The sequence below is a fragment of the Ambystoma mexicanum genome, chromosome 5p (assembly GCF_040938575.1).
Source record: "Ambystoma mexicanum isolate Mex_15411 chromosome 5p, UKY_AmexF1_1, whole genome shotgun sequence".
NCBI lineage: Eukaryota > Metazoa > Chordata > Amphibia > Caudata > Ambystomatidae > Ambystoma > Ambystoma mexicanum.
Genome location: NC_090930.1, coordinates 407,208,491 through 407,234,726, shown reverse-complemented (window position 1 = coordinate 407,234,726; position 26,236 = coordinate 407,208,491). Strand labels below are relative to the sequence as shown.

At 46.4% G+C, this 26,236-nt stretch overlaps 1 protein-coding gene across 1 annotated transcript in view; it reads left to right on the top strand.

Annotated features, from left to right (window-relative positions):
- The window catches only part of CD40LG (CD40 ligand), a 466,219-nt gene that overhangs the window by 200,458 nt on the left and 239,525 nt on the right, over positions 1-26,236 (top strand). Inside the window, exon 3 of the mRNA XM_069612793.1 lies at positions 5,661-5,706. Coding sequence (XP_069468894.1) covers positions 5,661-5,706 — 46 coding nt within the window. The remainder of the gene's footprint in view (positions 1-5,660; positions 5,707-26,236) is intronic.

The window sequence follows — 26,236 nt, the reverse complement described above, 5'->3', positions numbered from 1 at the left end:
TTTAAAAAAGTATGCAGTAAATAGTTCAAAGGAGTTCCTGCACCACCTTTACAAAACAACACTCTTTCAATTGTTTAAATGAAACCGGTTTTGTGAACATTTATATTTATCCGAGTCCAGTCTGTCCTTAAGGTACAGAACTCAAATTCAGTAAAGCACTGTACATTCAAGTTTCTGTTGTAAATGTAGTCTGTACAAATACTGTGAAGTCACACTTGAATTGATTCTTTTTCTTGGTGCTTATGTCACTTGAGCAAATGCAAAGACTCTTCACTACACTGATTGTAAGGTGCTCTGGGATCTTAATGTCTTGCCTGCTCTTAACTCTTCCAGAAATGAACATTGCTGCAATTATAAACTAATTTTTATAAACAGTGTGTTATATCGTGCCTGAGTGTGTGTGTAATTGAGTCTGCCTAGTCTGGTCATGTGGTCAATTGGAATGTTGATGTATGAGTGTGAGAATGATGTGGTTAGTGTTCTGTAACTGGTCAGTTGGTCCCTCCCTCCCTGGGTGATGGGTGCCGGTGATCTATTGTCTTATACTTGATGTCTTGTCCTGAAACATGTAACTCAAGAACTGGGAGTAAACTCACTTATAAGCAACCTATCTCAAGCATGGACATTGCTATACTACAATGGCGACAAGGATCTCTGGAAGAAGAACCCTGGTGAAAGGAAAGCTGGAGAGGAAGGTGACCCAGAGACCTGCTGCGGGGGGTGCAGGAATCACCAGGACCAAGGAAAGAAGAAGACATCTCCGCCCCCAAGTAAGCATACCCATCACCCAGGGTGGACAAGGGAGGGTGTAGGAGTCCCACAGCTGAGAGCCCCGCAACAGACTGTCTCAGCTCAGCAGCCCATAGCTAATTGGGGGTGCTGCGCTCAGGAGGAGTGGAGGGGGCTCACAAGTTTTGTAAGGATCTGGAAGAGGTCCATCTGAGAATGGTTCCCAGAACATTGGGATGGATATGTAGCCTACAAACCATGGAGTGTTTGGTCCGGGCGTGCTAGTGACTGTAAGGAGTTATAGTGATCGGAGTGCCCCTGGACTGCTGGGAGTATGCCGGGTCCTAAGGCATAAGAAGTGGAAAGGATCCATTTGAGTAGGGGCCACTGGAATGCTAGGTGGTAGCGGTACCAGCTGCCTGTTTCCTGAGGGACTGCTGTGTCTGGTGGAATGGTCCGTTTGAAATAAAATGTTTAAAATTGCACCCCGGCGTATTGTAAGAACATTTCGATGTTCGAACTGTGCGATGATGTGGTTCGCGTAATGACAGTTGGCTTATGGATTACTGTATGAGCTCTGCTCACCTCGGTGAACTGTTTTAGAGTGGTGACGTCGTCATCCAACAAAGGGGATCCGGCGAAGCTGTGGAACGCTGTGATTAAATGTACTGAATAGATGTTTCCCGTTCCTAAAGAAAACAGTGATGAGCGGATCACGGATGAGAGTAAAGGACCCTGTGGTTTTGGCGCACCGCAACGTCACGTCGTACTATCCGGAAGCGGGGACGGTGCTACAAAGATGCTCCGCCTGGTGGAGGCGAGGTAGCGGGCAACGGTGGCGATTAGCAGGAACGCTCCGCCTGGTGGAGGCGTGAGGTAGCGGGTGACGGTGGCGATTGGCAGGAACTTCAGTAAGGGTCTGCTTTTCCTTTTTCCTCCTGTGGTATCGGGAAGAAATGCCGCTCCACCCGATAGGGGTGCATGGTAGCGACCTATGGGTGCGAGGTGTAAGCCAAGGCTGCATTGGAAATCGTTTTCCCCAAGGCTAGGGGGTGCATCGCGTAGGAACTGTGAAGCCGCTGGTACTGTAAAGAGATGCAGTGTATAGTAATGGATCGCAATCTACGCCGAAATCGATGTACTATTGGTGAGCAGGGAGAAGCGTGATGCACATGACAATGAGCCTCAGCGGCACACAGAAGTAGATACGGTTCTGGTTCTGAATTCTAATGTAAAATTTTAAAAATGCTTCATTTTAGTGGCATTAGTGCTATGTGGAAAATTAATGGTGCACACTCATAAGTTAGCATAGTGTCTGTAAGCTGTAAGATTGCCAATGACGAAGTGTACACTGCGTTCGAGACATTTTTCGTTTTGGGCTATATGCGAGTAAGGATGCAATGCAATGTGTTAGGAAATTAACATTTTTAAGCATTTGCAGGTTAATGGACTTCTTAGACATTGTCAGGTTCCGGTTCCAGTTCCCCCTTCTCCTCACCTGAATACTCGGAAGTACTTTCCTTAAGTGCCGTTTCAGGCTTCTTCTTGTCCTTCTTTCTTTCTGTGGGCGGACCTTCCTTTAGTTTCCGTCCTTTTCTTTCGTGTAAATAAGGTCTGGCCCCTCCAGAGGCCACCGTGACAGAGATGAGAACCTGCTCAAAGGGACCTCCAGGAGGGCCAGCCTCGCCCCAGGGAAAAAGCCGGAAGGCAGAAAAAACCCTGGTTCTGGTGCTTTGCAGATGTGGAGAAGGTTGAGTTTCCAAAGACCAAAGTACTGAGATGATTGTTATCCAACGGGATGAGAAGGGCAAAAATACAGAGAGATAGCACTAGAGCCAACAAGGGAAATGCTATGGAAACTGAAAACCTATACTGTTGGAATCATAAATAGAAAATAAGTGAGAACGGACAGGCGCCGTGAGCATATGCTGAGAATCACAATGAAAGTACACAAACACAAGTAAACTCGTATGTAAGAAGAAATCAGCTAAGCAGAATAGGCAAGCTCAGCGAATGTACGGAGCAGAAAGGGGAGTCGCGAGAGCAGCTCGCGTGTAGAACGAAGAAAGGAAGCAGTAAGGAACAGCAGGCGCCGTGAAGGTAGGAAGGAGAAATGAAGTCGCGAGAGCAGTTCGCGTGCAGAATGAAGAAAGCAAGCAGTGAGGAACGGCAGGCGCCGTGAAGGTAGGAAGGAGAAATGAAGTCGCGAGAGCAGTTCGCGTGCAGAATCGAAGAAAGCAAGCAGTGCAGAATGGCAGGCGCCGTGAAGGTAGGAAGGAGAAATGAAGTCGCGAGAGCAGTTCGCGTGCAGAACGAAGAAAGCAAGCAGTGAGGAACGGCAGGCGCATTGAAGGTAGGAAGGAGAAATGAAGTCGCGAGAGCAGTTCGCGTGCAGAACGAAGAAAGCAAGCAGTGAGGAACGGCAGGCGCCGTGAAGGTAGGAAGGAGAAATGAAGTCGCGAGAGCAGTTCGCGTGCAGAATTATGAGAGAAAGCAATGCAGAACGGCAGGCGCCGTCAATAGAGATAAGGAGTCTAAGCTCGCGGAAAGAGGAAAACAAACAGGCGAACCGAAGTAAAGTAGCAGGGAAAATACAGCGAGTAGCCGTAGAGTTAGAAAGGACTGATAGCAACGGATACTGTAGATTGACAGAAAAGAAATCACGGGAGTAGGATTCAGAAAAGCGGAGCGCAGTAACAAGAGGTAAACAGATACAACGCACCGGCTGGAGGGGCGGAGCCGGAAGATATAGTGCGTTCTGCCATCTTGAATGAGGACTAGAACGTTACTCTGAAAAGGTCACTGCCTCCAACCTTTCCAAAGTCTCCACCTGCCGATCCTGACAGACATTATAGCGAAAAGTGCATAATTAAATGCATTGTGATATGGGGAGGAGTTCAGTAGTGTGTGTGAATGAGCTAGTATAACCTATTGAGGATTTTTAGGTTGAAAGTTTAGTTTTAAGACTTTTGGACTTTTAGGGATTTAGGATTAATGCAAGCCATGGATGGGTAAATGAACTATGTAGGAAATGTTTCTTTTTACATCTGTAAAGTCTAAAGAAATGTCATTTGTGGTACACCCACTGTACCTAAGGCTGGCAGTGAATCTGAAACCTGATGGATGTGACATAATGAGTATCTTGATTTGAGTGATGTGTGCAGAGTTCATGTTCAAATGACTTTGCGTGCAAGATACTGATGGGTAGGTTAGGAAGTAGTATTTTATATTACTGTCTATGTGTATTGAGATGAAGGTAGCGCTTTTGTTTAAATTGACTGTATTGAGGTAGCGCCTCATAGGGTGTCAATTGGTTGGAAATGAACACTTAAGTGAAGTTGATTAAGTGTTGCTGGGTGGTAGCACTCATAGTAGTTTTGGATTTTAGTATTTTGTATACGGAGGTAGCACCTTTGTATGAGTTAAGCATGGTGAGTTAGTTCCTCTTTTGGTTATGGGGACATGTGAGGTAAATCCTGGGGGCAGCGCCCTTCCAGGTGTAGGAGTGAGTGGTAAGCGGAGAAGTGCACTAAGGTTAGTGGGAGTTGTGGTCTGGTGATTTTAGGAACAGTTGTAGTGCACTGTTAGAAGAAGTCGACTCTTATCTGTAATGGACAGATGGTTTTGTTTGATGAAGTTGTGGTAGTGGTTCTCTTGGAAAAAGCTGTTGTGCTGGTTGGGGACGCCCTCTGGCAACCATATTGGCTAAAGGGAAATAGGATGTCCAAGATTAAGAGTTGTCTGATGAGTTGTTTTCTTTGTGTGTTATATGTCAATCCTGGCCACGGTATTCTGAGGTCAGGATCATGGGACTTGTAGTACTGCCATTGAGATGAGCGTTTAGGCCAACCCCATGTTTTGTTGGTGGTCTTGGAGATGGCTGGCCAGCATCTTCAAGTGTTGCAGGATCTGTATACCTTGGTGTGGTTGAGTGGGCTCCATGGTCTAGTCCATTGATGATCTGTGTATGTTCGTGATGTAGGCAAAGTTGGCTATTTTTCAACAGTAGTTAGCGTTTTTATGAGTTTTCCTACTAGGTATGGTGATTTTGTTGTCTTCTTGGATGTCTAGTACTGCGCCGGGATGACAAGCTGTGCTCCAGGGTGGCAGCCTGGAGGCTCGCCTGTGGCGGGGGTGGACAGAAGGATATATGTTATTTTGGTGGGCATTTGGTTTGTAGGGTAGTTTTAGCCTTGTGTACGGGCTGGCTGTGTCTAGAGTGAGAGTCTAAAGTCCATCTGAGGCAGGGATAGACTGAAGGTGATTTGTGTTAGTATTGAGAGTGACCTGAATGTGTAGGTGAAGTTTGGAATTGCATAGCTGTGGGAGTACTCGTGAAGTAGTATGGTGGATGGCGATGTGACTTGCCTGTATGTAAAGTTCTTATTGTTTGTGTATATGTTTCGGTAAGGAGGGAGATGTGTTGTATCGTAATTGAGTCTGCCTAGTCTGGTCATGTGCTCAGTGATGTCATGCAAGCATCAATTGGAATGTTGATGTATGAGTGTGAGAATGATGTGGTGAGTGTTCTGTAACTGGTCAGTTGGTCCCTCCCTCCCTGGGTGATGGGTGCCGGTGATCTATTGGCTTATACTTGATGTCTTGTCCTGAAACATGTAACTCAAGAACTGGTAGTAAACTTACTTATAAGCAACTTAAAGCAGCCTGGAGTGTGCTTTTATATTACACAGTGCTGTCAGAATTACTATTTTCTATTCCATGTGTTCGTTTTAAATGGCAGTGTAAACCGTGTGGAGCCGTTTAAGTGGCTAGCTTTTGCATATGCAGTGCATTGCAAGTGAGCATGGAGAGATGTGCATACTCAATGCTGTTGCTTTCACAAACAGGAAATGTTTACAAAATGTGATGCGAGTATATGAAACTTGAGTGAGGCTCACAATCATCAGCATGCCATTTCCCCTTTGTTATAGGTCATGCAAGAAGAGACTTCAACTGGTGGATATTCAATGTTAAAAGGTATTTTTCTTTCATTTGCTTTCTACTGTATTTCTGAAGTTAGAGACATGTAGGCGCAGTTATTTTGCATCTGTGTAGCGCCACCTGCCATAGTTTATGGCACTGAAGCACTTTGCCTGTCAGAGAGGCAAAGGACAAGTATGATAGAACATACAGTAGTGGCAGAGTGCAGCAAAGTCGGGTAGATAGTTGGGATGAGGGTGGAGGGTAGATAGAATGCTCAGGAAGGCATGAGAAGGAACAGGTGGGAGAGCTATAAGTACTATTGGACCAAAAGTATCAGCTGTATTTTATGAGGCGCAGCGGCGCATGGAGAGATAGCTGTGGTAAAGTGTGCTCTCTGCGCCAAGGAGGGGTGTCTGGAATTAACTCACCCTGCTGAGCTTGTATGTTATGTTTTCCAATATTTAAACTGCCCCCATCACCACTGTAGTGATCTTATGCGCCTGGCCTTGTCCGAAAGGTGGCATATTGTGACCCTGCCAGGGTGTTGCCAGACCTTAGTCTTTGGAAAGGATAGGGAATAGGCGATAGGAAAGAGACACTAGAGAATAGAATGACAGAATTCAGAGAGGAAAAACAATTGTAATGAGTGGGAGAGAATATGGTTGTTGAAGTAGGGATGCGTGTTTCTCAAATGCGATAACATATTGGTAAGTATGTGCCTCACAAAGTGGTGCCCCACATGTGTGGGTGTGCTGACATGCGCCCACAAGGGAAAGGCACTGACATGGGCCCACAAGGGAAAGGCTAAACCAGTGGTGCAACAAAAGCACTGGGAAGACAAGCCATACAGTATTTGGCCTTGTGGACAACTAACAGGTTTAGGCTCGGGCAGTCACGGTCACCCGGGATAAAAGGGAACCTCAAACACTTATGAGAAGAAGAAACCTGTGGAAATACTAAGAAGCCTGACGTGCACATATTGTGAATGAATTTCTTACCCAGAATGCACAGCAAAGGCCAAAATTCAGCCAGAACTCCACCATTTTGAGACATTTGCCACTGGTGCACCAATGAAACAGATGGGCAAAAATGCATGTCCTACCTTCCCACGCTGCCACAGGTCTCCCAATGAAAACGGTACTCCACATGTGTGGGTGCACTGACATGGGCCTAAAGGGAAAGGCTACACCTCTGGTACAAAAAAGCACACTGGTAAGGCAACATCTATACTGCATTTGGCCTTGTGAACAAGTCACAGATGAAGACTATACATCTCCCATCTCCTTCCCCATTGGTACATACACAAATGCACAGTGCATAATTTAGCAAAATTAGCAATCAAAATGATTTGGTTTAGCACAAGAAAAACATTTCTTGTGAGCAGTAAAGCGATGTCAAGCAAGGCACCAGCCGTTTTACTGGCCATTCAGATATTTTCCACATAAGCAGACACACATCAACCATATGTGCGCACGCTTGCCACCAGTGTCTTAGTCAAGTCTTTTCACACCAATCATATCTACACTCAAATGCCACACCGACATGCATTTGCTCACCGACCACATCTCCTGTGAAGAAAACGTTCACTCACAACAGTCGTATCTGCACGCCCACATCAACAGTACCTCCACTCACACATACCGACCGCGTCTGCACCATTCAGAAAGTATTTTTACATCAGGGAATACCAAACATAGCAGTAATTCAAAATATGCATAAAAGCAAAGGGCAAAAGAAATAGTGTTAGGTTATTAGCAGTTGCAACATGCACCACTGCCATTAACATTGTGTCAGGAATCTACCTTCTAACATTAGACGAGCTTGATGTGTGGGGAGCCAATATTGTGTTCCCTTCTTACTCTAGACACACCTCAAGGAGGGGCTGCAGGGGCAAAATGTTCAAACAAATAGAACGGTGAACATCAGTGTAAAAAATCACTTTGTTCCTTCAACATTGTCACTGGTTTCCTTCACCAGTGGCAATTTCAAGGAGACTAAAGTGTGACAGGGCCAGAGACTTTTACTTGACCTGTCAGGGAGAACCATGGACCGTTCCTGACCTGGGTAAGGAGGCCTACCAGGGCATAATCCAGAGGCAGTTGAGAGTGCCCAGTACCTGAAGCCCCTTACTGTGTTAGTCTTGGTACCATTTTAGAACAACCAGTACCTTTCAACAATGATACTGGCACAAATTCAGTTGTTTTCTGGTAAAAGTGGCCCCATCAGAAGCCAGCATCCTGCCAAACAAAGCCGCTGGCTCTGACACTGAATTGCAATGTCCGGAACCAATCAATTGGTCTTCTGCTGAACATTTTAGCCTTCAATCTAGACAGAAAATTGTAAGCAAATCGTGTAATATAACCAAGACTGCTTTATCAATCAATGTGAAGTGATGGGTTGTGGTGATATCATAGAAAAATGATGAATTCTCGGCACACAGTGCGATATTATTGAAATGTTAAATGAATTTGATTTTTGCTGCACAGAGTGTGCTGTCAATTAAATGTTAGTATGTCAAATACCTTTAGTGTTTATCAGAAAATGTTACCTACTATTTTACCTACTATTTTTACACCACAGAACACCAATTTCTTGACCTTCTATATTAATTGGCATTGTGATTTAGGCTCAATTAAATGAAGAATATTAATTGCATCGTACTAGCCCTAGAGTAACCCTCCAGAAGAGACAAGGCAAAGGCTCAGCAACTTACCACGACCCCGAGGAGGCAGCCCGCTAAATGAACAAGACTGGCAGTAAACATGCCTTCAAATGCTGCTCGAGTAGAAAATGGCACTAATCGGATTTTACAAGCTTTCTCCTGTAAAGCCCCAACCCTGGGGAAAAGAGTAGGCTCAGATTAGTCCCAGTGTGAGGTGATCCGTGGAGCCAATGTAAAGGGGGTCTGACAGGAAGAAACAGGTATAAAAAAGACTTGTCCCGGCAGAAGCCATATCCTTCATAGAGACACACATCCCTAGGGGTGCATCTTCCACAAATGGCCTGGCACCCACCTGATGAATGGTCCTGTCCTCACGCTTTGATGGTTATATGATATGATATGGCATTTATAACGCGCCTATGCACATGAGCTTCAAGGCGCGTCGAGGCAAGGGAGGGGAACAAAAGGGAGGACAAGACAATGATCCTACTAGGCCGGGTGTCATTCAGATCGCGCAAGTGCAAGTGCGTGGGAAGGGGGCAGGGACAGTGCAGTACATGGGAATAGATAATAACAATAAGTAAGTAGCAGCCAGCATGTGGCAAGTGCATGGATAAGTGCAGACAGCACGTGTCAAGGGCTGGGAGGGGGACTGTAGGCATACAGAAACAGTCCCCAAGTGCGGGGGTTGCCAGGTGGGCAGTGCAGGTGGTGCCGAGATCAGAGGGTGTCACGGAGGCAAGTGCAGTTCTAGTTCCAGTTAGGGGGTCAGCAGAGGAGAGGATGTGATTTTACCAAAGTAAAATTCAGAGTGGTAAGTTTTCCTGAGGTTAAAAATCCTGAAAACATACCGATTTTAAATGTTTTAAATTTGGGGGTGTCCCCCCGAACCTACCGTTTCCCTGCCCTTTTAAACCCATCCCCACCCATTTTAACCCCTTAGCCCACTACCATATATGTATTTATTTAAAATGTCGGTATTTTTCAGTATGTTTTACGTCAGTAAAACTTACTACTCTGAATTTCTTTCGGTAAAATGACTGGATACCGTTTTGATGTGGCTAATAATTTGGGTTCATGGTAACTTTTCTGTAATCTGGTCTGCGATCATGTTCTTAGCTGTGTTTTGATATAGGCGAGTCGCCCCCCCCCCCCCCCCCCCCCCTGGACGGCTACATAAGTCCCCATTGTGAGTGCAAATGTTTGTTTTTTTGGTTTGGGAAGGACGGGCTGGAGGCAGGAACTGCTGTGGTTTGGGGGCAATGATGGTGGGTGGGGTGGTTAGTTCTTAAATTGGGTTATGTTAAAATGCACTTGGATGGAAACACAGTGGAACCGGATTTATATTTGCGTTACAGCACGCAGTGGTAATATACATGTGAATGCTCATGGTACATGGTGGGGGAATGGAGGATAGCACAGGGGCAATGTGCTGGTCTTGGAAGCAAGACCACACAGTGCAACAGAGGTTTGAATCCCGGATCTGCAGCGTGAGGGGCATGGACAACCCAATAAAGGCACGTAGGATCATAGCCTATGCCAATAGAAATGGCACCCACATTCTGTTTTTAAAGGAAACGAATACACGCTGGTAAGGCAAGCAATTGGCTTGGCATTAAGCTGGGGCTCTGAGTGATACTAGACATCATATTCCTCTAACTCTAGGGGTGCGCTGATTCTGATACACTGCTCGCTAAGATCTACACACTTAGATACAATGGTGGATGATGAGAGCAAATATGTACTAGTTCAAGGAATCCGGCACAAGAAAGAAGTCCTTTTACTTAACCTCTATGCTCCCAATGTACAGGCTTTTATGGGAGGGTTTTCGCATTGTGTGCCTCTTACCCATTGGCGGATATTGTGTATGGGGGCGACCTTAATACCATTCTGGACATAGGGCTGGACCGTATTATCACCTGCTCCCGATCCTTGACTAAAGCAGCTCGGGAAATACTTAGCAACATGCAATGACTGGGACTTTTTGACTGTTTTCTGAGCGCTGCATGGGGCACGCAGGGAGTATACATTTTACTCAACCGCCCATGACATGTATTATCGCATTGACCCTGGCTGTTGTCTGCTTCCCTGCTCAAGATGGTAACACAGTGCTCCTTATTGCCTCGAACATTGTCTGATCATTCAGCAGTGCGGTTAACCATGCGATTTTTGGCGCAAAAGACACCACGACCGGCCTGGTGGTTTAAACCAGTTGCATTGTTAGTTGCAACATTTTCCCTCAACCTATGTGCTATCCTTTTTTGATGTAAATAAGGGGTCTGTTTCCATGGTGGCAACTCTTTGGCAGGCGTTTAAGGTATATGTCAGGGGGTAGCTATGTCAGCAGAGTATGTGGTTTGCGGAAAGACTTGGCAGCGTGCAAAGCTCAACTGGGGACCTTGCAAGGAAGATAGGAGCAGCACCCTTCCCCAGAGTTGCATCAAGAAATTAAGTCTAGGGGGGCGTGGCCAACTGCGAGATGCGATAGACGTGAGCCTCTTGAGCTCCCGCTACCGCGGCTGACATCCTGATTGTAACACCTGCATATCTTCACCTGCTGGCCTTCAAAACACACCTGCCGGTGTGAGACACCTTGGGGCACATCCACACCGAAAATCAGCGCATACCGCACTGCGGTGGCGAAACCGGAGGCTGGTGAAGATTGGCCCCGTCGCCGACTTGCAGGCAACCAAGATGGCCGCCAGAATTGGTCTAATGGGCGTACTGTGAGAGGAGCGGGACGGCCCTGCAGCGGTCGTGGGCCGCCGACCCACCAGCCTGTAATCTGCCAGATCTGAAGCGCTGGGTGAGGTGGTGGCCCCCCAGGCGCATTGACTGAGATGGCGGTCGTGTCCCAAGGATTGAGGGCGTGAGGGCGTGAAAGAGCAAGGACGGAGAACCGAGGGACCTCGGCGCAGAGAGATCCGAAACTCGAGTGGCCCGTCCGGGACCGAAGAGGCACAGAGGGGCCCAGCTGAGACAGTGCTGGTCCAGCACAGCAACCTGGCGGTGAGTGCTCATACCAGAGCCCCTCCACGCGAAGCCCAGCCCCCCCCTGCTCGCCCGACTGGGAGGCACCCCGACCAGCGCTGGGCTCTCTTGTCTCAGAGAGCACTGCAATGTGTGGGGAGCTCAGGAACCACCCGACCCCTACCCGGAGGAATTACTACGCGGCCCCAGCATATCTACGAACACTGGGGCCATAACCCTTTTCAATGAACGCATAAGAGGGGCAAACAGTGGGGCGGCAGTGCGAACAGCTGCTGAGCAGAACCAGGAGGGCATCCACCTCACACAACATCGCGGCCCACCATCGTTCAGGGAAACACACCTCACCCCCCCTCCTCGGTGCTGGGGTAACCGTGCACTGGAGAAGCAGAACAATGCATTTCCAACACAGAGGATGGCCTACACAGTGTGCAACAACAACTCCAAGGAGTCTCCGCCAAGTTCAAGACTCTGGAGGCCAGGGTCGAGGAAGGCGAAGGAAGGTCCAGGCGTAACAACGTCCGCATACTCGGTATCCCCGAGAAAACCGAAGGTCCATGTATCAAACTTTTCCTGGAACAGTGGCTAACAGACCTGTTTGACCCAGCATCTTTCTTCAAATTTTTCTGTATAGAAAAAGCACACCGCATGCCCACAGGTAGACCGCTGCCGGAGCTCCCCCACGAACTGTGATAGCGAAGCTGCTAAACTACCGAGATCGAGATGCACAGCAAGCACGAACCAAGGGCACAATCACCTTAAACGGATCCGAGATAGCCTTCTTCCCCGACTATACAAGGGTGGTACAGAAGGCTGGACAATCCTTTGGCAAGCTCAAAAGACAACTGCAAACATTAGGAGTTAAATACAGCCTGCTTTTTCCTGCACAGCTGAACATTTATCATAAAGGCACAATAGTCCACTTTGACGACCCTGGGGAGGCATGGTGCTGGGCGGAGCAGCACATAGAAGGGGACTGGTTAGCACCCCGAGGCAGTAGGGGCATAAACCCCAGACCACCAGCGGACCAACATCGAGTGCCGGACCAGCCACCATTACCGGAGCATCCGGCGAACGTTGCGGACGAACCCCCGCCCTGATCTCCACTGAGGGTCCAGAACCTACTGGCAGGCAGGAAACCACTCTATGGACAACGCCGGAGCGTGTCCGCAGTAACCTACATAAGGCGTTCCACATACTCATAATGCGGTAAGCGGAGGCTTTCTACCCTCGCACTCGGGGTACCCCCCCCCACAACTTTTTAGTTTAACTTAATCAGGGACAGTTAACATTGACACCCTACTTCTTTTGAGTGTCAGCAATGTTTGGGCGACAGGTACTTCATGTTGGGGTGGAGTATGGGGAGGGGGAGGGAGGGCCTAGTTGGGAAGAGTTTTTTGTTGGCCCAGGACCAACTCACCCTTGCAGGTCTCAGGGGTTATTATGGTTCTTGGCTATTTGGGTCCTGAACGCAACAAAGGGCATATTTATCCAATCAATATTTCAAAGTGAACGGAATGCTCGATGCTTACAGAATAATGGTTGCAGCATAAAGCCTTTCTTTTTTTCTAGATATGGGGCGGCATTCAGAGTCTGTTATGAACGCATTGAGTAGTAAACCAACCTTTGGGGCACTTGGAGAAGCACAACTCCCTTAAAACCAAAACGTGCAGTTTTGAAACAATCCAAAATTGGAAAGGGAAACACAACTCGGATACAACGGGGACACCTATGTGTATGGGTGGAATGCCCCCCCCACCCAAATAAAGGGCAGGGAAGGCATATATTAAAAGGAACAATTTCGTTTTAACATTAAACGACATGGAGGCCAACATTGCTTTACATGTCCCACAATGGCAACGTAAGGATGGGATCCATAAGAAAATAAAGATAACAAAAGATCACACACTGAATTGTTCCAAGCGCTCACCAAAGAAAACCTGCACCATTATAAAATAGCAAAGCAAGTTGCAGCCCCAGGGCCATTCCTGCCAACACCCGGTACACCGAACTTAGCTTGGCAACAATGGGACGCCAATTTACTAGTGTACTTGGCATCCTTAGGCCCACACGGAAGTACGTACAACTGCAAACAAACAGCCCTTTTGGTTAAATCTCTCGGGATAGAAGGCCAAAAGGTGGTGTTCAGCGCCCTACCGAATGAAAAACAAACATTGGCAATGCCAACAGTTTGGCCTTTTGTTTATATATGGGAAAGGCATTTGCCAGGCGGTTTTAACTGCCCATTGATGATAGCAGGTGCAAAATGGTGAGAGTACTCGGGCAACTAATAGCACCGCCAGGCAAATGCCTCATTTTTTCTGTACAAGCCAAAACTGTTGGCTTTGCCAATACTTGATTTTAAGAGGACTTCCGTCAAGGACATACATAGTGCTTATAATTTGAGTGGCTGAAGGCAGGCCTGGCTAAGACATTTGTATTACACTAGTAGCACTTTACTGCTTCATTTAAGTCATTAACTCTCAGAAAACTGCTTTGCAAAAATACTACCAGGAACTTCGAGTGCAAAGTTTGAGAGGAAGGTAAGGTTCGCCAAATTATCCTTCATCCCTGGAGGAAATCATGGTGGCTTTGGAATATGCCACTCAAATGGACTTTAGGCAGAACAGGCCATTTTGCTTGCAATGTGGTTCACTTTAAGACAGGCTGTCACATAATACAGAAGCGCTCTGGCTGCATATTATTTGCCCAGGATCATCCTCTGGACCAACGCTTCATTATACATAATGGGAACTTTTGAAATGCAACAACAACACTTATATTCTAGTGGTGATAGACTACACCTCTATGTGGATGGATTGGGTAAACCCATGCAGGTTTACATTTGTTGACACACTCAACGTGGGACATACCCGATTTAAGGCTGACTGACATGTATGCAGCTCTGCTCATATGAAATGCAGATCTTTCTTAGGGAAATGGGTATGGAGCACAGGTGGATCACACTGCATCATCCGCCCACCAATGGGCTAATGGAAAGGGGAGACAGATTTTTAAAAGGGGGTATTCAACAGCCCTGAGCCTTTGCTTGGAGAGAGGTTGTGGGGAGGCCACAGTCGTGTTTAATGACCCCTCATTCACTAAATGGTTTAGCACCATTTTGCATGAGGCGTGGGTGCCAACTGCATGGCTGGGACCAGTTTAAACCCAGAACGGATGGAAAGAGAGAGTGACGAAGAAGTAGACATAAGTAATGTACTAGGTAGCAAGGAAATTACACATGTTACCACGAGCCACGCCACGGTTCAAGAAAGTAGTTACTAAACCCGGTGACCCGATGAGGGTAAGAAGGCCCACCCTGATGGTCACGGGTTACCAGCCTATTTACTGGACAAGAAAGACATGGAGGTCTCAGCAAGCGGTATGGTGTGGAGTAAAATTGACATGAAGGCAATAGCAGCAAACCTGTTGTGGAGCACTCCCTTGCAAGGTCTACAGGAAGTGAATGCAACTGCACACAGAAGAATCTGCCTCTTCACACCAGACATAGGAGACAAACAGCGTGCATGGAGAATTTAGCGACATAAGCAGCTTTAAAGTTTCTCATGTAGTCCAAGAGGCAAATGGAATGTTGGTGTTAGCTATTGTCCTCTATTAGTACTGATATGCTATGTGTCATGTAATGCTCTTCATTCATGTCACATGTTTTGATTTGAGGCCCTGCACTCTCAGCCAGTTGCCAACGTTCTCTAACCTGAAAGGGTTGTGCACCCTGAAGTGAATCAACGTCTTTCTGTGGTATTAGGTTTTCTGAGCTTTCCCGCGTCTTTGTGAATGCCTGTTTTCTTTTATCCTGTAAGCACTGTACTATTACTTGCCCCTTGTCAAGGGTCTTGTATATTAAGCTATGCCCGTCCCCGGCTGGTGTAGCATTCCAGGGCCCCACTTTCATCGGCCGAGTTAGACAGCATCATGGGTGGTGGTCCTTGACCTTTGAGTATTTTCTTTAGGCTGTCTCTCAAGAGTCTGTCAAAGGTCTCCACTTATTGACCCAGGCATTGATAGTTCTACTTGTGGACTTAGTGCTGACGGAACCTGTAACAGCAATTGTAAGTGAGGAGCTTGTCCACATTCCATGAAACCTTGAAGAGCTTCTAAATATTTACCACACATCCTGTTTCATATTTCAGCTTGACTGTCTACATACACAACCCCAGAGTTAGAGTGCAGCCTTGGTTCCCGAATTCCTGTTGTTTGAAATGCATTTGACTCACTGTGTGATCTTGTGCAGATTTCCCTTGCCAGCAGTATCCCCTGCCTCGCTTCTCCCGGTGTCAGTTGCCTTCTAAAAACAACTGTAGCTTTCAGGAATTCAGGAGAAGAATGGCGTACAACTCCCTGAATCATAATGCCATACCCTGCAAAAACACAACCTGTTCTTATTGGATATTGACTGACTGGCATCAAATCCGGCTTCCAGTCCTGTCTCACCACCCCACCCACGTGACTCCATAATCAGAGACTAACGCTACTTGTGCAAATCACCCCGAAAGCGCCAGGAGGCTATTCTAACAACACAACATATTCTAGTGGCGACTTTGTGCAGAATAAAATAAATAAATAATAAGCTAATTTCCCACTGGCACAGTGGCACTCACTCACCGTTGATACTTCAACTTCTGCGACTACGGGGTCACCGACGTGTGGCAGGTCTCGATGCGCACACAGGGGGCTCAGCCTCAGTCTGCCTGCTGCAGTGCTGCTGCTGGGACCGGGCTCAGGGGCCACTGGCCCGGGCAGGCTGTGGCGCGGCCACTAGTCTGCTGGCCTGCTGCCTGCTGGCAGTGTCTTCGTTGTCGAGTCCATTCGTCATCAGTCTTGGGCAATGGGGGCACTGAGCTGGCTCAGCTCAGCTGGCTGACTCTCTGTGGGCTGCCTTGTCGACTCGTGGCCAAAAAATAATGCCAGGGTCAGGAGGAGTCCCACTATATCACAGAGAGTCACCACTCACCCTCACAGATCCCCACAGGCACAAGTTGCTTTCAACTTTGCAGGGCAACACATTCGTTGTTAATACTTCCTGAAAGTTGAAAGCAACTTGTTGTGTGTGAACCTGGGCAGCCCCGCCCACAGCCCAGCGCTGCAAACAGAGGAGCTGGAGCCCAGAGGGAGCGAGCAGCCCTGCCAGCAACCTCCTGCTGTGTGCTGAAAAGTGCAGACGGTGTTTGTTTGTATATTCGTTAACACTGACTGTACATTCTCACAGTGAGGTGCGGGGGCCCCTCTGCACCGCCGCCGGCCAGGCGCGGCCGGCCCTCTAACATATGCACATGATTGATGCATCATGCATGCATGCATCATGATTATTATGCATGTATTGCAAATCATCAAAGCAAGGTAAGGTGTGTTGTTGTTACCTTGCTTTGATGAATATGCTCCCTCCAGGTCAGGCGGACCGGCAGCTCCAGGCTGAAGCTCCCCTGGGCCCTGGCTGGGTGGGCCGCCCTTACCCCCAGAGAGAGAGAGCGTGCGTCGTGTCAGTTTCCTTTTCGGGCCCGGCACCCGAGGCGAGCTGAGCTGCGCACACGGCACACACATCTACAAAAAAAGAAAAAAGGCCCAGCTTGGGCCACGCAGCCTCGCAGAAGCAGCAGACACATGTTGTGTGTCTGCAAAAATGATAATGTAATAAACACACTAAAAAAGAACCGGCTCAAGAGTAGCCTCAGGAAAAAAGTGGCCCCCAGGTCCCAAAGGTCATCAGCCAGCAGCCGATGGACAGTTACGGCCAGTCCAACCCTGGTCACTGTCTCATTTGAAGGGTGTTTAAAAAAAAAATGGGGCACTCTGGCACCCTACTTTTTAATTTATGCAGGTAAAGCTACTTGCGGCTTATTTATGCGATTTCGCCTGAACATAATCCACACCAAGGGGGTCCTTTTAAGAAATGGCACTGGGCAGGAAGCCTCACTTGCCTGTAGATTTTGTGAAGATGGCACACAGAGGGAAACGTTAAAACACCAGCTTATGCAATTTAAGTCTGTACATTTACTGAGAGATAGGGTGTTTGGAAAGTATTATCGGAATATAAATAATCCAGGTTCTTATCTGTCTAGATCAACCACTACTGTAGTAAACTCAGTGGTTGCTTTCTTGGACGTTTTGAACTTGGCTGCTGGTATTTAGGTACTTACATGTAATTCTTACTCTATTCTTTTATTTGTCCATTTCTCTTTCTTTCCTTCCTTCTTCTTTTTCCCTTTTTCCTTTCTCCTCTCTCTCTTGGATTTACGATATTAGTTATGTTTTAAATCTACTGTATGTTAAAGGTTACATTTTTTAACCAATAAAACATTAATAAAAAAAACTATGCAGTAATCTGCTATCAAAACAATTCCAGGTCATTAGATACGTTTCCTTGAGCTGACCTAAATATGAGAACCTGTTCTTCTGTCATCGTCTGAAGCAAACACCTTTGCTGTAATAGGATTAATATTGTCTCTTAATTTGATGCTTTAAGGCAAAAACTGAAATAAACTGAGCTATACACAAGACCACATTGTTTTAAATTACAAATCTTAAAGTGCAAATAGAATTATGTAACAGGAAATATATTTCCTTTTTGTACATTGCGTGAGATCTGAGACGTTATCAAAGATAAACCTCAAAGTTAAAGGTCGGATTCCAGGCAGCATGAACCATGCTCTGTCTTCGTACAACTTATCTGGTTGCCAGACAATGCCTCTGATGCCAAATAGCCAAAAGTACTGCTAACCAGAAAACATGCCCCTTCCATGAATATCTGCTTTCAATGATAAATGTGTAGTGCATTTAGTTTGTGTAACATTGTTATTGAAGCAATACAGTTCAAGTTCAATTCAAGACATGCATGAGGGTGCTCTAGTAGGGAATATTTGAACCAGATATATATTTTTCTGTGGTTCACAAAAGTGCCAAAATGGGTATAAAGAGGGGCAATCATATGAAAGGGGTGTCGGCAGGGCAGTTTCTAGTCCACACAGTGCCCATGGGAAAAGGCTAACATTCACCTCGATAATGTGAACCCCGCACTGCAACCTCTCCCCAACATTATAACACATTGCAATGTAACGTGCCGTGGGGGGGGTCCACCACAAATAACTATGCTGATGATGTCTGACAGTCCAAGGATTTTATTGAACTCTATATGGTCAGAATAGTTGTGGAATTGTATTAAATGTTCTTTCTGGGCCTACCAGGTTATTTGGGAGGTTTGTAGGACTGCCCCCCTCTCTCTCCACTTCCTCAGCCTTTTCCCTCCTACCTAGCCTATACGGATGTTAGTTCTCTAGAACTGTGCCACCTGTCTGTTTATGACAGGGACTAATGATGTGTTCCCTGAACTGATGGCCGCCTGTCTCCCGAGGGGCCTTCTAACTTTCCCTCTCCTATGCCTGCTTGGTACACTAAGGGAGTTTTGGGTGGTGCCTTCTTCCACACGGTGCCACTCTCTCTACTTGCACGCACTGTCTCACCTGACCCTCTCATGCTGTGGGTCACAACACATTCTCCCCCCACAACGGTACTGTCCCACTGATCTCACACTCTGCCTTCCTACCTCCATCCCTTGATAAACTGTTAAATTGAAAAATAAACAAATAAAAAAGATATTGCCTGTCCTCCGATTTCTCAATTCCTTCACTCACTAATTTATAGAAGAACACTGCCTATTAAAGCAGGCACATATAGGCTTCAGACCGATGAGAGGAACAGAAATAGCACTTCTCTCAATCTGGGATGATCTAAAGACAAACGCAGACTCAAACAACAGCACAGCTTTGATACTTCTAGACCTCTCCGCGGCATTCAACACAGTTAACCAAGACATACTCATCATGAGACTGGAAAAATTTGGAACCACAGACAATGCCTTACCATGGATCAAATCCTTCCTAACAAACAGAACAGAAACGATATGGATGAAACCTTTCAGATCAAGCCCAAACGAATCGTCATGTGGAGTCCCACAAGGATCATCCTTTTCTCCATTATTATTCAACATTTACCTGTCACAACTCATTAAAATCATTGAAAGACATGACCTCACATGTTACAACTACGCTGATGACAAACAAATAGTGTATAAAATACAAGACTCACAAGAAGAAAACTCAACATTAGAGAACTTGCTTCATGAAATATACAACTGGATGAACTCAAACTACTTCAAACACAACCCACGCAAAACAGAAATAATGATCATCACAAAAAACGGAGAAGACAACCACTACATCTCCTGGCCAACAGAACTTGGTGAAACCCCAGCCCCATCATCGATTGTAAAAAACCTGGTAGTCCTGATGGACAACAAACTTACTCTAGAGCCACAAGTAAACACCCTAATCAAGAAATGCTTCTTTCTCCTGCGAGCAGTAAAAAGGATCCTACCATTCCTGTCATTCACCAACAAAACAATTACCGTCATCGCTCTCGTCATGTCCAGATATGACTACACCAATAGCTTATAGTTATTCTGCATGAATGACTTTTAAAAAAACACCAACACATACAAAACGCGGCGGCCAGACTGCTCTTTAAACTTCCTCGAAGTAAATACATCACACCAGCGCTGAAAACACGGCACTGGCTACCCATCAAACAGAAAATCAACTCCAAATCAATGTGCATAACGCACAGAGCAATCCACGACCAAGGCGCAGAGTTTCTTAGAAGAATGGTAAACGTACATCACACAACAAGGCCACTCAGGTCCAGTAGCGACATCCGTTTGGAACCAAAACCATACATCAAAAGAAAACTTGCACCAAAAACCTGGAACGAACTACCAAAAACATACGTAACACAAGAGATCACCTACAATTCAGGAAACTCCTCAAATCCTGGCTCTTCATAACTAGAAAGAATGCCTATAGAGGCAATACACAGCAGAAACAATGCTGAGATCGGAAACCTATCGCCTATTCCCTAAGCCTTCAACGCTCAAGAGAAGTAAGAGATATACAAATCTACAACATATCCACTTACCAACTGAAGATAGACAACCTAGAATCATACCAAAGGACGACCACAGATCAATCAGGATGTAATTTAAGGATGACCTATCAATAACACCTTTGCCCACAGTATAATCACAGGCAGCAATGGACCACTGATAATAAATAGATAGGAAGGGAGAAGGGGACTGTAAATACAGCACCATTATCAGAGGGGGGATAATGCTCACCCAACTAGGTGTACTAAGCTCAATAACATAGCTGGGAACCAGCCATGCCATCGCCCTAGAAACTAGACAGTCAGGAAAGAAAGAGAAAGATTATACCTATCAGTATGACAACCGGATACATAGAACAAGAATTACAAGGATTAAGAGACATACAACCCACTAACCCAAAGCTCAAATTTCTGCATACTTAACTCACACAAAAACCCACACAACCACTTCTCATACAGCAAACCGCACACACTTCACCACACGGCAACAACAATCACCACATAAATCGCACCAACAGCACACGAGGACTCGCATCGCTTCGATATTCACACCCAAGCTCAGCATAAGGTGAAAACCGAACTGAAGCTGCCAACAGAACACCACCACCTTCTCACTTTCCCATGCCCTCTTCACCCCACTAACCCACCCCCACCTCCTTGTGTGCAGATCCGCCTGTGCGCCTGGGGACCAATTCCGTTGGTGACTTTGCACTATATAAATACCTTTACTACCTCTGATCTAACACTCTTCCCTCACTCCCTACTATTTCACTGCCTTGTCACCACTACTTCTCTGCTACAATTACTGCCTCTCAACCACTACTCCTAGTCCACTAATCTCTCCTGCTAGTATCACCTCTCTAATAGTGCTGCCACCTCTCACCACTGCTACCAGTCCCCTTATACTACTTCTCTATTTCCACTTCTCACTACCACCCTCTACTGCCACTACTACTACCACCCACCACTGATCCCCTGCTCCCGCTACTACTATTTCCTCTAGTCACAACTACCACTATGCACAATTACCCCTGCCACCTCCTACTTCTACCCTACCTGTACTGCACTCACTCCTAATTCCTACACACAAACACTTCACAGGCCCCTCTCTCCAATAACTTCCATGCCTAGAATCTCTGACTTCCACCTCCTCCTCCTCCTGTCCTCACCCAAGTAACCCACACTAGACCTTCCTCCCACACATTCTTAAAATGCCCCACCCACTCGCATGATTGGTCACTTACCCATTCCAATCACTTACATTTCCTGAGGGTGTGTTTCAGGGGAAGGGTCGGGGAGGGTTGATAAGGACCTGTAAGCCCTGCCCCTTTTTTTACTCCATTTCTCACAATGGCCTTGTAGTGGCCAGAAGGAAACCTCTGTTCCCTTTTTCCTAGGCCTGGGGACAGGCCTCATTTTATTTTGCAATTCCCTTGTGGGCTAATGGTGTTTTCTCCGTGTATGGGCTCCAGTTGCTGCCGGGGTGGTGTTGTGGAATAAGCCACAGCCCACTGCATAGGTTTGCTTCCTTGTCTTCCTCCTGTGACCATTGTGGTTACGTTCAAAACATCCCACTGCGTTCCGCTGCTGGCTGTTCCTACTCGGCCCGGCATCGTCCTCTGGGATGCAGTACGACCTGCTGCAGCCCCACCAACTCCTCTCCTGTATGCGGCGGGGTTCGCTGTGGCCCCACCACCCACCTTCAGGTAGGCACAGGTAGGCAGGGGGCTTGCCCACACACGCTCCAGCTCCCTTCCCTGACAGTGCCTGAAAACTGGTCATGTCACAATAACAAAAGCTTATTTTTTTAAACTTGTGATTAAAAGTAATAAGTAGACATGGCAAAGGAGACAGCAATTTTGCAACAAAGACTCTACTTTCAATATTGCATGTATACACTAATTCTCTAAAGTACGGTATCCGAAACTTTGCTCTTGAAAAAGCCAATAGCCACTGTTCAGCCATTAAAAATGATTTCTATCAGATTTAATATACTGAAACGCCTCTCAGCCACCAGCAATAGCACCTATTGCCAAGATCTTTAGGGAGACCCAACCTTTTGAGAACAAAAATGTTTCCTTGTATGGTGAATATGTTGCACCAAAAAGAGCATTGTTACCATCCACAACCCATAACTGTTGCCCTTGTCAATATATATATAGTCTAGTACACCATGAGTGAGGCATTGTTTAAGTACTGCAAACTGAATCACTTCTAGAGAATTCTAATTTAGATAGTTAAGACACAGTGAGATTAAATGAGTTTCCCAGGATCACCCAATTTAAGTGGTAAAACCAGGTTTACGTTTCGAATCGAGGCACTAGACAACATATCTTCCAAGCTCTTCTTAGTACAGACGTGTTAATGGAAGTCTAAACAAATCTTCTCTGGGTTTTACAGATTTACTATGGGCACTTAAAGTTGCCAGTGAAATTAAATGTATACTAAGGTCTCCCTGCTTATAGTCACTATTTTATGTAGCATGTAACTTGTTATGCACCCCTCCAGTTTCTAATAACACAATATTTGCAATTCTCAGACTACAGAGCATGCTTGGGCACTCTGACGCCTTTTGAACATACCAGCAGACTGGCCCTGAAGAAAGATTCTGAGAAGGAGACACCGCTGCATTCAGACTTCTGGGAGAGACATATAGTGAGCGGGCCCTTGTTGTTAAATGGAATGTGTGGCATAGCCACCCCTAGATCCCATTTGGGGAATAGATGGAAGACTGGCCCTGGGAATAACACACCAGGGATTTAATGTCAGAACTGTCATCATTTTCAAGCATTCACAGGCGCTGGACAGCCTGAAGCACTAAGGAGGGTTTGCAGAGCTCCTCTCCACGACAACGCTCTCTCTCTGGAGCTACCACCAGACTTAGTGCCATGATGAGAGTTGTTGGAAACATGAATCTCGACCCCATCTCCCCCACCTGTTCTGGCAGAGAGGGAGCCAAGGCACCCCATACATAGATAAATGTCAGTCACAATCTAAATTCCCTGAACTTTCAGGAACTTTGTCTTCTTCTCAATGTTTCACCGCATGCACAAACCTCCTACACCTTTTCTGCTCTATCGCTCCTCTCTTCTTACCCAGGGACACACCCAAAGGGGCTTAGTTAGCACCCCCACTCTCTTTTGAACATCTCAGGCATTCTAAACATCCTGGCTGGTGCTGGGAAAATGGATCTGGTCCTGGCTCTTAATGCAGAGCTCAGAGCGCAGGCTGCATTTCTCACTTGCACGTTCAAACTCGCCGTCATTTCTGTCCCATGGCCAGCCTTGCAAGCACACTGAATATTACCCTTCTCCTCCCATGCTCTCACCACGCATGCCAAGAACTCTCCAAGATGCATTTTTCCTGCACATAAAGGAATGCATGTCTAAAGCGTTGGAGGGACTTTTCCGTTTTTTACCTCCACCTTCTAGATTGATGAAAAAATTAATGGAGTCGTTCACTTACTAATCATACTGTTTTAACTGCATGTAATGCTCTCCTGGAATACCACGGGCAGTAAATACCGTACTCGTAATTTTGTGGGTGGTAAAAACGATGATACTTAAAATACAATACTTATTATATAATGCTCCCCCAGTCTTGTGTTTTGGATCCTCATCGGGTATGACTTATCCTATACATCTTTTTCATTGTGTAGTTAACAACCTGATGCTTTTGAGAAAACAATTAGCAAGAATTGTTTTTTAAGAACGTGCATTCAGTTCTTTCTGACCCCACTCGGGACACTTTAGCATTTCAATTATTTTACACAATCATGTTTGTTAAATACAATAACATCTATAAAAACAGTTGTACACAATTCCTTGTATCATGTAGACTTAACATTAGTATCTAGTGATGATTTCTCTCTAGAATATGATTATCCTTTAATGTTTGTATAGATGTCATTGTATTTAACAAACCTGATTAATTAAAATAATTGAAATGCTAGTTTCCTGAGTGTGGTCAGAAAGAATTGAAGGCACGTTCTTAAAAAAGCTATTCTTGCTAATAGTTTTCCCAAAAGCATGAGGTTGTTAACTAAGCAATGAAAAAGATATATACGGTGATACCGATGAGGATCCAAAACACAAGACTGGGGGAACATCTATATAAATAAAAATGTAAATGTTTGTTTGTTCAAAATCTTAAATCTCTGAAAGTTCTTCACCGATTGCTTTGAAATTTTGACACAACTGTTGCATTCGAATAGGCACGTGTTCTTATATACCTACTATACATAGATGTCGCACCTGTGACAGGTAAAACCCTGCTTTTTTTCAGAAAAACAGCACCATCTGTTGGACGTAAAAGAAACACACACTATAAGAAATATTTTACTGAAAAACAGCAGCATCTGTTGGATGCAAAAGCAGCTTCAGATCTTCGTTCTCAACAGAATGAACGAGACAGGCTGAGAGTGGCTGAAAGACGTCAACGAGAAACAGCAGATCAGTGTCAAACACGACTCTGTGCTCAGCAATGACGCGATTACAATCGCCTTGCATTCCGGTACTACCCAGCTAATGATTATAGTTTGAGCCGGCATTTTATGATATGATATGATATGATATGGCATTTGTAAAGCGCCTATACACAGGTGTTTCAAGGCGCAACGAGGCAGGGAGGGGAGGAACAAGGGGAGACAGACAACAATCCTACTAGGCCAGGTGTCATTCAGATTGCGCAAGTGCAGGGGTGGGGGAGGGGGAAAAGTGCAAGGGGAAGGGGAGGGGGGGAAGTGCAGTACAAGGTAAGTGGCGTAAAGTAATAAATAAATAGGGCCAGCTGGTGGCAAGTGCAAGGTAAGTGCAGAACAAGTGCTGGAAAAGGGGGGGGGGCTGTAGGGATACAGAGACAGTCCCGCAGTGCAGAGGGGTTCCAGGGTATCAGTGCAAGTGGAGAGTGGCTGGGCCCAGGACCGAGGCCGTTAAGAGTGGTCCAGTTGCAGAATCAGTGCAGTTTCAGTGAAGAATATTAGCTGTTCAGCAGGGGAGAGGGAGAGAGAAAGCAGAAGAAAAGAGGAAGGTTTTGAGGTGCTTCTGGAACCGGAGATGGTTCTCCTCAAGTTTCAGGGAGGCAGGAAGGCTGTTCCAGAGGGAGGCCCCTGCCACGGAGAGAGATCTACCCCCAGCTCGTTGCTTCGAGAAGCGGCTGACCCTGAGGGAGTTGGAGGCGGATGAGCGAAGGGCTCGGGAAGGAAGATATTTGGGAAGAGAGAGTTGAAGGTATTTAGGACCAAGGCCCCAGAAGGCCTTGTGGACAATGCAGAGGGTTTTGAACTTTATCCTCGCAGCCACTGGGAGCCAGTGTAGAGATTTCAGTCCTGGAGAGATACGGTCCCTGGGCTTGAGGCCAAGGACAAGTCTCGCAGTTCTGTTCTGGATGAGTTGCAGAGGGCGGAGAGTGGAGGCAGGCAGATTAAGATAGAGGCTGTTACAGTAATCCAGCTTCGAGAGAACCAGGGCTCGGGAGACAGTGAGCTTCTGGGGGAAGGAGAGGAAGGGAAGAATACCTCTGAGGAGGTGCAGCTGGTAGTGTGACTTCTTAGCGACGTCAGAAATATGAGGAGAGAAGGAGAGTGTGGAGTCGAAGATGACCCCAAGGTTTTTTGCATTGCAGGTAGGAGCAGGGAGGGGGCCAAGGGAGGCAGGCCAGAGAGCTGCAGGGAAGGAGGGAGTGGGTGTACCAATGAGTAGAATCTCAGTCTTACTGGCATTAAGGCAGGGGTCATTGGCGGCACACCATTCCTGGATAGCAGACAGACAGTCAGAGATGAGGGAAGGAGAGAGGGAGGCTGAGGGTAGCCTGAAAATGAGCTGGGTATCGTCCGCATAGCACTGGAAATTAGGGCAGAGAGCGGCGATGCGGTGGGCAAGGAGTGCCAGATACTGGTTGAACAGCCAGGGAGAGAGATTAGATCCCTGGGGGACACCACAGGTGGAGAAAAAGATGTCGGAGAGGAAGGACCCCAGTTGGACC